General features: G+C 39.2%; 1 protein-coding gene across 1 annotated transcript; it reads left to right on the top strand.

Annotated features, from left to right (window-relative positions):
* Positions 1-468: 468 nt before the first annotated feature.
* On the top strand, positions 469-5496 carry LOC137271631 (putative ankyrin repeat protein RF_0381). Its single transcript, XM_067804071.1, has 2 exons — positions 469-493; positions 4148-5496. The coding sequence occupies exons 1-2, from the start codon at positions 469-471 to the stop codon at positions 5494-5496; spliced, it is 1374 nt and encodes a 457-aa protein (XP_067660172.1).
* Positions 5497-12882: the final 7386 nt, after the last annotated feature.

The following is a 12882-nucleotide window of genomic DNA, read 5'->3' as shown; positions in this document are numbered from 1 at the left end:
AAACAGTGTAAATCGCAGTCGAGTGAGATTGTTGGTGGTTAACATGTTAAAAGCGCACATCATAAGGCCAGGAGTGGGAACGAGCATTTTAAATGTGACAAATGGGGACGAGGAACATGCCTCATGGGTTTGCTCTCGCTGGTGAACAAAGCATCTGAACTAGAATAAGTACACGCTCGATTGACATATAAAAATATGGATGTGACATGTGTCCTACTTGCTCTTGTTTTAGGTTCGAGCTGGCTCCTGTCAGTTGGAGACCTGCCCAAACATAAGATGTCTGGAGACTCGAACTGGCAAAACTAAATGTGTGAAAGGTAAATGTCCAGCGGGTGAAATCTGATATGATGAAAATCGTACGTCGGGATCCTAACTCTCTAAACTCTCAATTCACGAACTTACAACCAGCCACACTTTGATTATATATTTAGACTATGCAGGGATTTGAACACGACTGCGCTGGAGATAATGGGGGCAGCAGGCGAAGGAGGAGGTAGGAGGGCTTTTATACATTTCAAGTGTCCTTCGCCGTGATACTGCTGGAATATTGTTAATCGTGGTGTAACATCCACCCACTCACTGTCGACGAGAGCGTGTATATGTATATAATCTAATGAGAGTGCTTGTTGGAGACAGCATTTTATAGGTAGGTTAAAGGATTGCTTGGCTAGCGTTTGTGTCTGTTCATGGACATAAGGACCACGTTACAGGGAGGGAGTTGGTAATACAAACAAATGAAATGGGGAAATAGGTACACATTCCTAATCTCTTATTATATCGGTAAAAACGCTCTGGTAGTCTGGGTATTTTGTTCCTTTAAGAAAACGTTCATGAAACGAAATTTTGTATGTGTATTGTATATGATCAGCTGGTATACCTCAAGTGGTAGTACATAATCAACAGATATAGAAAGACTTGATTCAGCTCTATTTTTTTCTTTCTGATACTGGTTTTAACTCGTTCATTCATTCACAACGGAATGACCCAGGCATATATTTCCTCGTTGAAGTAAAATGGATGGATACCACTTTTAGAATGGTTTGCTGAAGAGTTCATATGATTCAACTTGGAATAAAACTAACAGACGTTAACCAACTCAGAGTTGGTCTTCTAATTCTGACATATTGAGAATTAACAAAGAGAATAGAAAGGACTCAAATCAGCAATCATCAAAATATTTTTGGTCACTTTGGAGAAATTGCTGAATTTAGATTCTTATGAAAATACACATTTCGTGAAATACTCACTTACCAAAACTCAGTTCATCATAAACAAGTGCCACTGACTGGACTTCCGTTTGTCAAATTCTTGTTACAGACCTGTCATTTAGCTCAGTTGTAATCCTCAGTGTCTCTAATTGGAGAATCAACAGGACTAAGTATCTGTTTCAGCACCAAGTAAATGTTCCAGTCAGATTGTGAAATCAGTCATTTCGTGACAAAAAATCAGTCATTTCATGTAAAGACTAAGAGGGGCAGCCATCTCGCGTCATTTTGTGTAACAAAAATCAATATGTTTCAGTCAGTTCGTGAAATTTCTCCCTATAATTAATCTGCAAACACAGATCACACCACACTAAAGTTATCACATCGTGTCTCGGGAAATACGGGGTTTTATCATTCCCGAGTAAGGTTGTATTACAACCTTACCACAACCTTATTAGGGACTGATAAAACCCCGTATTTCCCGAGACACGATGTGATAACGCATTTATCTAGCTGAATGTTTTCACTAAATCAAACAAAACAACACGCATCGAATCGACTTGCTGCCATGTTGATACCAGCTGATCGTTTTACCTCAATGCACCGCACGTTACTAAAGGCTTGTCGATGCACGCTTTTCTCACTTCACGCGTCGTCACCGAGGCGTAGCGAGAGTTTACGACTTTTATACTCCCGCTGGCGGATCATGATGGATGTACATGGTATTTTAACAGAGTCATGTGGACCAATCAAAACTCTACATTCTTACATGAGGCTAGATAGTAGAAATTATTGAATTGTACAATAATCTTGCTACTGGCCAGTGCGACATCGTCCTTTGTTGGTTACCTAGTCACGTTGGCATTTCTGGTAACACTATGGCCGATCTTGCTGCTAAGGCAGCACTCAACACATCTGTGACACCACTTCTTATTCCATACTCAGATTATAAAGCTACCAAAAAGATCTTATATCAGTGATCTGATGCAAAAGAAGTGGGACACCCAGGTAGGTATAAATAAATTACATGAAATAAAACCTAATATCGGTTATACTTACTTGGGTTGTCAGTCCAGATTTGAGGAGGTCATTATACGACGATGTCGTATTGGCCATACGACGTATACTCACGATTATCTATTAAAAGGTGAAGATCCTCCGTTTTGTATCCCTTGTGATGAAAGAATCACAGTCAAACATGTCCTGCTTGACTGTGTTAAATATTCCATCACAAGGGATAAATATTTTAATTCACGAACCATGAAGGATCTTTTTAATCATGTTAGCTCTCATTTAATTATTGCATTTTTAAAAGAATTAGATTTGCTAAATGAATTGTAAATAGATAAATATGTTATGCTTGGAAGTTTGAATTAGTAACTTAGAGTGTTAGTGGCTGTATCCTCGAGGGGGGTTAAAGCACTGTAAAATTATTGTCTTACTGAGAGTGTACGTAAGTCCCAAAACATTTGAAGTCAAATTTGATCTTCCATTTTTTCTTAGCCGTAGTATTTCTGTCGCCGTATTTTAATTTGTGGCTAATCTTGCATACAATCACCAGCAGCTGAGAGGATGGTGTAAATCCAGCTAGGGACCATGCAGGTGGCAGAAGTACTGTAAGTCCCCATGGTCCCAGAGTATGGTGATCTACCTTCAGTTGTTGGTGATCTATATAGCCTGTTTTTATATTGTATTGTCTGAATAGGGATATTAGTTTTAACTTTTCACGCTAGTTTTATTTCTTATTGTGACATTCTAGTTGTTTTACTGTCCGTCGTTGACAGGATTTTATCATATGCATAGATTCCTTTTTCAAGAATGCTCTCGTCACGATATGGCTACAATACTGCCGATGCGACGTTAAATATTAACTCACACACTCACTCACTTTTTTTTCCTAATCTTCATGTTTGGGCGGGAGAGGGGGTTCCCTTCAGTGGATCGTAAACATACCTTTGAATGGCTGTTGGTGGGACTTACGGGTGAGCAAATGAGTCATTCATTGTTGGAGTACAGTGAGAATCAATCTGTTTTTTCACATGAAATGATTACTTGTCCCAACCCCTCTAAACATATAGACATGTTGGATATATTGTCAATATTGGACATACCTGGATATTTCATGGAAATATGTGTGCTGCTGGATACAATGTATATATGTGTTCATGGACATTGGTGTGTCAAGGGATTTTCAAGGGATACGCAAAGGTAAGTTGTTCTCCCTTACATGTCGTTTGCGCCAATGTGAGGAGGTACATTATGTTCTAGAAACAGGTACACTGGGTGTAGATCTCAATATACAGTAGAGAGGAGTGACTGATTTTCTGAACATTAAACACACCAGATGTTGACATAATACATCTGAATATACAATAGAGAGGAGTGCCTCATGGTCTAAATATAGACACACCAGGTGTCCAGGTGTCTAATTATAAATTCAAAATGGCGGATATTGATTTGAAGTAGCAGACTTAGAACAACTGTTGTTACAAATGATGCGAACTGGCTAACCCTCTTAGCAGCTGACATTGAATCCAGAGTTTAACAGTTTTTCAGTTGAGAGAATGATATATAATTCTTAAACGTGTTTAGAATCTGATTAATATCTCTTCACCTGTGTACAAATACCTCTTTGACACCATGTAAAATTTCCAAACGTTGGGTTTAGTGTCATTGAATGATATTGTGGCCTCTGCTTGAATTGCCCACCTCAGTGTTCAAATTTCACCGTCACACAGTGATGATACTAACGAGTCTTAGCAGCATTATCAACAAATGTTCAAGTCTGTTCATGGTCCATTTAATTTCAAACACGAAATATTATCATTTTCAAGAATGCTACATAACAGAGACGCTGAAGATGTTAGTATATTCATTGTGGTACATACGCCACAACCTCTCTATGATCATGTACTGTCTGATAAATTCACGTTTTCCTTCAGAGAAACGGATTCAGACGCAAGCGTATACTGAACCAAACACTACACTCTTCGATGCCTGCATGGTTGGAGATGTGGCCCGAGTCAAGTCCATTTTATCTGACGAAAGGACAAATATCAACTCGAGGGGGAAGGACAACATGACACCGGTGATGTATGCAGCAAAGGAGGGACATAAAGAAGTGTTTGACCTACTTGTCAGGGAAGGTGCCAACCTGTCTTTAGTGGATGATGAAGATAGGAACATTCTTCATTTAGCTTGTACTGGGAGAAATGTTGATGTCGTGAAGTATGTCCTCATGCAGAAAATTGTAAGCATCAACAGTCAAGATAAATACGGGTGGACACCAGCAATGAAAGCAGCGTTTTACAATAGCAATGATGTGTTTGACGTACTTGTGGAAGCAAGAGCAAATCTGTTACTAGTGAGTGACGGAGAAGAAACAATCCTTCACGTGGCCTGTCAGGGTGGTAATGTTGACATAATCAAGTACCTCCTGACACAAGACATTGTGGACATTGACAGAAAAGATTGGTTCGGCTGGACACCAGTTATGTGTACAGCAAATCATGGGCACAAGGATGCGTTTGACGTTCTTGTTGAAGGAGGAGCAGATCTGGCAATAATGGGTAACAACAAAATAAACACCCTTCACTTGGCCTGTGAAGGGGGTAATGTTGAAATAATCAAGTACCTCCTAAAGCATGACATCGTGGACATTAACAGTCGAGATGGAAAAGGTTCGACACCAATTATGCATGTAGCCAATGATGGACATGAGGATGTGTTTGACGTCCTTATTGATAAAGGAGCAGATGTATCATTGGTGAATGGTGACAAAGAAACTATCCTTCACCTGGCCTGTAAAGGGGGTAATGTTGAGATAATCAAGTACCTCCTGACCCGTAACACTGTGGACATCAACAGTCGAGATAATTGGGGTTTGACACCAGTAATGCGTGCAGCCTTAATGGGGCGTAAAAACGCGTTTGACTTACTTGTGAAATGGAGAGCTGATCTATCACTGCTGGATGATCGCTGTGACAACATCCTTCATTTGGCCTGTTGTCGCGACAGTATTGAGATAGTCAAGTACCTTCTCACAAACAACATTGTGGATATCAACAGTCGAGATGGGGACGATTGCACACCAGCAATGATTGCAGCACGCGAGGGATGTGAGGCCGTCTTTTTCTTACTTGTTGAAAATGAGGCTGATCTAACAGTTTTGAATGATGATGGTGATGACATTCTATATCTGGCTTGTGAAGGAGAAAATGCCCATATAGTGAAGTATGTGTCCACACGACACATTGTTGCCAGGCCGTACAGAGAGGACGATCCATGTTGAATGCAGTTTTTTGTCATATGTAAAGAAATGTTTGATTATGGGAGAAGGAGCTGATCTCTCACCAACTGATGCCAAAGGTGTCAAGTGGATGTTTATTATATTGATGCTGGTCAGACAATCAGGAAGTTGCCCCGTGAGGTAGTGTAATTCTATCAACTTCATTAAAGTCAGATTTAACAGATATACAAAAGGACATTCTAATTTTAATCATTATACTTCAGTAAAATCGTGCAACAGACTTTTACAATCTACATACATTGATAACGCTGGCCATACAACCTGTCACATCGGCAGGACAGCAAGATAACTAGATGATCACAGATGTGGATCGAAAGTGGTACGTAAGTATTAAAATGTGACTATATGAGAATACAATTAAAAACTAGATCACATGTTATAGGAATGACCCAATATCTAATATTTAGCAATGAAATCGTACATTACAAACAGTGTTTACGTTACGGTTTTATATGAATAAGGGAATTGTTTTGTTTCCAAACAAATAATTACAAATTAAAAAATGTTCCTCACCACAGACTATTTTGCATTCTCTAAGTCAGTGTTTACAAGAAGAAATCTAATAGTTACAGGAATGACATCAAATTATGACTCCTCTCAGTATTTCACATAGGCCGTTTTTTCCTACATTATCTGTCAGATGCAAATAAAGTTATTAAACCGTGTGTGCTCTTTATCACATTACAATTAAAACTATTACAATACACTAATCAAGTGTGATGTTCAAACATTCTATTGATCTACTTACAGTAACAACAGTGGTATGACACTTGAACTCCTAAAGATTCCTGAGTATTTAAATGGAAATTCATACTTGTTTTATCTGAAAGACATAAATAAAAATACCTAGCTATTAACACGTGTGTGCTCTGTATGAAATAACCAACATTAATTTAATAAAATGCTCTAATCAGGTGTGATGTTCACACAGCCCATAGCTAACATCATTGATGTGACACTTGCCTTGATATTGTTTTCTTAGGAAATGAAAACTCATTTTACATATGGAGTTTCCTTTCAAAATAGCTAACAGGCCAATAAAAATAACTATAAGTAGAATACATACACAAACACAAACATTAATTTGTGTCTTTTCTTTAGCAATAGAGATCCATCCCGTAACGACTTTTCATGTAAAATTGCTGTAACCAATTAACGTGATGTGTTGTTAACATACCGATGTTTAAATATATAATATCAACCGGACATGTACAAAGCACAAATTGGTAGTTAAGAAAGCAACATATGTGACGGACATTAAGATATTATCAATCTATATTTGCCGCAAAAGCAGACCGATGAATTGCTATCTAACTCGAAAACAAATATACACAATGGCACGATGATCATAATCAAAACATCATATCTACTCTGTGCGGTTTTTGCAGAAATTTGGCCCTAAAAATAAAAAAAATATCCCGCTGAACAAACTATCATTAAAGTATTGACACAGTTCACTGTGAGAAAAAGGGTGTAAAAAAGACATCTGGGTGTTCGAGAAACACGAGAAGAAGTGCCGAGAAAGTTATTTATTCAGCCACATGTGGGTGCTTTGGCGTCCTCATCTTTTCAAATCACAATATTTCTGTTATAGTGCTGAATGGTACGGGAAGTACCACTTGCACATTTGAAAGCTCCCTAACAATGTTTGGCGCTCAGTTCAGCTTTCGTGCGCTTGCCTGATTACATGTCATGAGTTTACGTGTCAACCAGTCCGTAAAAGTCTTACATGACAACCTGGAATGACGTGAAATATAACATAATAATTAAATTATTCCGTTCTCTTGCACCAGTTTACACACATGAGATAATTAACATACCATGTAAAATATACACCCGTGTGTAAACGTGTCATACCCAAAAAGACACCAACACAATACAGCTTCAAGCAAGATACCAACGAGATACACCGTCAAGCAATTCACGAACACGATACACCTTCAAGGAAGGCACCAACATGATACACTATCAAGCAAGACACGAAAGTGATAAATCTTCTAACAAGACATTAACACGATACTCTAACAAGACACCAACATGATACACCATCAAGAAATTCACGAACAATACACCGCCAGGCAAGACACCAATACGATGCACAGTCAGACAAAACACCAGCAGGATACACCGTCTATCAAGACCCCAAACACCTACACCATACAAAGTGATGTTAAACTCACTTAAAGGACATCGTCACCACACCAGCACCAAAACGTCTAGTGTAAGACGCAGTGAAAATACACTGTCAAGCATGACAAGTGAAAAGGTTCATGCCATCAGAATCTACAACAATGACTATTTAGTAGTTCCCTTGCAATGTCCCTGCAGTTCACATTGTCAGCCAGCTCTGTTAAAGGCATATTCTACTCAGATAAAATAATCTCAACCATCTGATTTTTGCATGCCTTCGTTTCACCTTGACCTCTCAGGTTTTTTTTACAACGTAAATTGGGAGTCCACGGAATAACGTTGTCACTAGGAAAGCATGAAATTGTTAGCTGGGGTAGCGCTCGCATCAAGCGCCCTGTGTCGGTGGAGGAGGGGATCCTGGTGGTTGAGGGCATGGGAGCAGGACCAGTGTTCCTGTTGCTCAACGCACCACTTCGCCTGGACGGGTGGTGGGATGGGCCCGGTTGTACCAATCGGCTGGTCATGCCAGCATTGTGCATAGTGGGTATTTTTGCACATATTTGATATGTTATTTGATCTTGGCTTTTAGAAACTTCAATTATTTCATGACATTCTATTGCCTAGAGTCCTATGCCAGCAGGCGGTGGCTCATGAGCCAATCTAGTGATGTTGACCGCTGAATTCTATATGTTTTTTAAGTTATTATGGGCAGAACCAACCTGACAATACATTTAAGAAACGAATATAGCTATTCATGTCATATTTGCTGGAGTATAGCATCCCTGTATCCCTGGTGTCTGCATTCTGGAGACCCGATGCAATTAGATGCCGTCCTTGTTGACACTCCATGGTGGGTGTGGAGCAGGGTTGTCGAATCTCTTTGATATAATCATGGCTCGCAATCATTCTGGTTCTACCCGAAATGAAGCCGAGATATTGTCGTCTGATGATGGTGTTTCTCTTGCAACAAATTCTAACTCTTGGGCACGATTTATTGTTGTTGAATCTAAGAATGGTCTTCCTTTAAAAATCAACCCGTTTGCTATTTCCAAAGCAATCGAAGGTATTTGTGGTGAGGTGATGAATGTTTCACGTCTCCGAGGCGGCTCCCTTTTAATTGAGTGTGCGCGGAGACAGCAAGCTATCAACCTTTTGAAATGTTCTACATTTGCAAACACTGAAGTTGCAATCTCTGAGCACAGAACTCTAAATTCTAGTCGAGGGATCATCCGCGACAGAGCCCGTTGTCTTGCGTAAACGACAGAGGAAGAAATCTTGAGAGAACTTTCTGGACAGCATGTCACCTCAGTGAAACGTTTCATGAGAAGAGATGGTGATGCTTCTACTCCAACAAATACCTATTTGTTCCCACTGGCTGATATACCTAAATCCATTAAAGCTGGCTATTTCAACATGGGAGTGTATGTACCCAATCCACTACCGAGTTACAATTGTCAGAAATTTGGACATGGTTCTAAATTCTGCAATCGTCCGTCTGCGTGCTCTCGATGTGGAGGTACTCATGAAAACACTGGTTGTAGGGCTACACTAAACTGTGTAAATTGCAAGGGTGAACATGACGCTTCTTCTAAATCTTGTCCTTCGTGGATCCATGAAAAAGATATTTTGACAGTAAAATGTCAAAACAACATTTCCTTTCAGGAAGCTAAAAGTGTTGTTGCAAGCCGTTCGCCTCCATCACCACAAACTTATGCTGCAGTTGTCTCCCGCATATCTTCTACTAGATCCGTAGAATGTCAAACTGACTTGACATGGACAAACTCGGAACACCCTCAGCCTGTTTCTAAATCATCAAAAAGTCAAACAACGTCGACAGATAGTCAACAACATGACATCCCTCCAGCATCTCAGTGTGCCCCAACTCCTGAACCATCAGGTACAACAAAATCAACAAATGAAGTGCCCAATCCTCACAAGAAGAAGCAACATAGGAAAATCAAAACTACTTACATTTTTTACCCTCTCGAGATGGATATCACCCCTTCCTGTGAACGTCCTGGTAGTACTAACTACTCCTCGCGTTCACGTGAACGATCACCTATAGATCCCCCATGAGCCATATGAATCTTCTTCAGTGGAACTACAGAGGACTTAAACATAACTCTCATGAACTGCAGCTCTTAACTCAGGATATAAATCCATCAGCAATTTTGTTTACAAGAAACCTACCTTAAACATACCGATAAATTTGACTTCAGACGCTATAATTCCTTTCATTCTTATTCTCCCCCGGGTGATAAAGCTACTGGTGGAGCTTCTGTTTTGGTACGACAGGGCGTCATCCATAGTCCTGTTCCCCTTAACACAAACCTGCAAGCAGTAGCCGTTCGTATTACCTTGCAGAGTACCTTTACACTTTGTTCCTTGTACCTTCCTCCTTCTTTAATTCTTCAAAAGCTTGAACTTCAGCAATTATGCGATCAGCTCCCTACGCCCTTTATCATCATGGGCGACCTAAATGGGCACAATCCTTTATGGGGAAGTTCAACCATGAATCAAAAAGGAAAAGTGATTGAAGATTTCATATCTGATAATGACATGTGCATGTGCATGTTTAATGATGACTCTGAAACCTACCTGCACCCTGCTACAGGTACATATTCATGTTTAGATCTGTCTCTTACAGATTCAACATTATTGAGCGAAGTCACATGGTCAGTGCATGATGATATATGTGGAAGTGACCATTTTCCGACTATTTTGAAACCTGTGTCCCCATCTTTTTAAAAAAACTGAATGGCAATTGTATGTCACTCTTTGTGCTAACAAATTGAAACCCGAGCTGTTTTGGGGCACTCCTGATCCCATTAAATGTTTCCAGTATGAAATGAATATAATTGCTGATAAATGTATCCCGAAGTCCTCTGCTGTTCCTCACATACGAAAACCATGGTCTGATGATCACTGCAAACAAGCAAGGAACGCACGGGAAAAGGCTGAGCACTATTTCCGTCGCCATCCTATGGTCCATAATCTCCATAAATTTCAGATTTTAAATGCAAAAGCTCGGCGTACTTTTAAGCAAAGTAAACGTCAATCTTGGAGAAATTTTATATAAAAAATCAATTCACGTACGCTCATGTCCAATGTATGGAATATGGTCCAAAAAATCAAAGGTAAAGGCTCTCAACCTGGCATCCACCACCTTAAGAAGGAAAATAAAGTATTAACAGCTCCTTTAGATATTGCTAATAAATTAGGTGAAACTTTGGCTAAGCACTCTTCCTCCTCTAACTATGTACCTAAATTTCAAAAATATCAACAAGAAGAAGAAAGGAAACCTATTCATTTCAACACCGATAATGGAGAAGACTATAATGAGTTATTTTCTATTCACGAACTTCATGAAGCTCTTGACCAAGCTCACGATACTGCTACAGGAGCTGATAACATACATTATCAACTCCTCAAACACTTGCCAGAATCCTGTTTAGAGACACTTTTAAACACCTTCGATACTATCTGGACATCTGGTGAATTTCCTTCTTCATGGCGTGAGGCTATAATCGTTCCAATTCCTAAACCCGGACGTGATCATACCGATCCTTCAAATTATCGACCAATTTCACTCACTAGCTGTGTTTGCAAATCCATAGAACGCATGATCAATAACCGATTAGTTTGGTACTTGGAAACCAACAACCTTATAACTGATATACAATGTGGTTTCCGTAAAAAACAGAAGTACCATTGATCATTTAGTACGTTTAGAATCTTTTGTTAAAAATGCCATCATTAATAAACAACATGCAGTGTCGATCTTTTTCGATCTGGAAAAAGCATACGATACGACGTGGAAATATGGCATTTTAAGAGACTTACATTATTTTGGATTAAGGGGTCGTTTGCCTCAATTTATATCAAACTTTTAAAACGATAGACAATTTCAAGTTCGAGTGGGTTCAACCTTGTCGGACCATTATAATCAGGATCAGGGTGTCCCACAAGGCAGTATTTTGTCTGTCATACTGTTTAGTATTAAGATCCACAGTTTATCCACAGTTTTAATTGATTCAATAGATGGATCACTTTTCGTGGATGATTTTAATATTTCTTGTCGTGGTACAAATATGCACACTATTGAACGACAACTACAGTTATGTTTAACTAAAGTAAACAAATGGTGTCTCGAAAATGGTTTTATATTTTCCCAGTCAAAAACTAATTGTCTACACTTCTGTAGAAAATATAAGCCACATAAGGACCCAGAACTGTTTCAAAATGGCACTCCCATCAAAGTGGGCAAGGAGGCTAAGTTCTTGGGTATAATTTTCGACTCACATTTAACTTTTCTTCCGCATATTTAAAAATAAATGCTTGAAGGCTCTGGATTTAATAAAAAAAATTGATTAGTAAAAATAATCAAAATGGGGAGGGGACCAAGCTACCCTCCTTCACCTCTGCAGATCACTGGTCCGTTCAAAGCTTGATTATGGCTCCATTGTATATAGTGGAGCCTGAAAAAGCAACCTCAAACGTCTTGATTCTGTCCATCACCAAGGTTTACGACTTTGTCTTTGGTGTTTTCGAACTTCACCCGTTGAAAGCCTTTACGTTGAGGCTGATGAACCATCTCTTGAGCAGCGCCGTATAAAATTAGCTTTACAATACACTACTAAATTATACTCTAATGAATCTAACCCTGCCTATAACTGTGTTTTCAATCCCCTTTCTGAGGATTCATACAACAAGAAATCTTCCCTTGTCCCGTCTCTAGGAGATAGAAATAAACCATTTCTTTCTTCGGCCGGCATTGAACTGGAGAACATAGCTCCTTCCCGTCTTCTTTCTTCTCCTCCTTGGCAGTTGGTCAGGCCTCAAATGGACCTAACACTGACCACATTTAAAAAGTCAGAAACTAATGAATTACAATACAAACAAGAATATAATCAACTGAAACATAAATATAGCAATTATAAATCCTTATTTACAGATGGGTCCAAGGACAGTAGCGCAGTGGCTTGTGCCACTGTCATTGGATCGCGAACAATATCTTCTAGATTACCAGACAACAGTTCTATTTTTACAGCTGAAGCAAACGCCATACTAACGGCTCTGAAATATATTCAAAGACACCCCAAACATAAACTGTATATAATCTTTTCAGACTCTCTATCTTGCCTTCAGGCTATTAAAAATATTTCTTGTCAACATCCACTTTTAATTGAAATTATTGAATTGTATAACACTCTTGCTACTGGCCTATACGACATCGTC

This window comes from Haliotis asinina, chromosome 1, assembly GCF_037392515.1.
Source record: "Haliotis asinina isolate JCU_RB_2024 chromosome 1, JCU_Hal_asi_v2, whole genome shotgun sequence".
Classification (NCBI taxonomy): domain Eukaryota; kingdom Metazoa; phylum Mollusca; class Gastropoda; order Lepetellida; family Haliotidae; genus Haliotis; species Haliotis asinina.
Note: the sequence above shows the minus strand (reverse complement) of the source record. Positions and strands in the feature narration are given on the sequence as shown.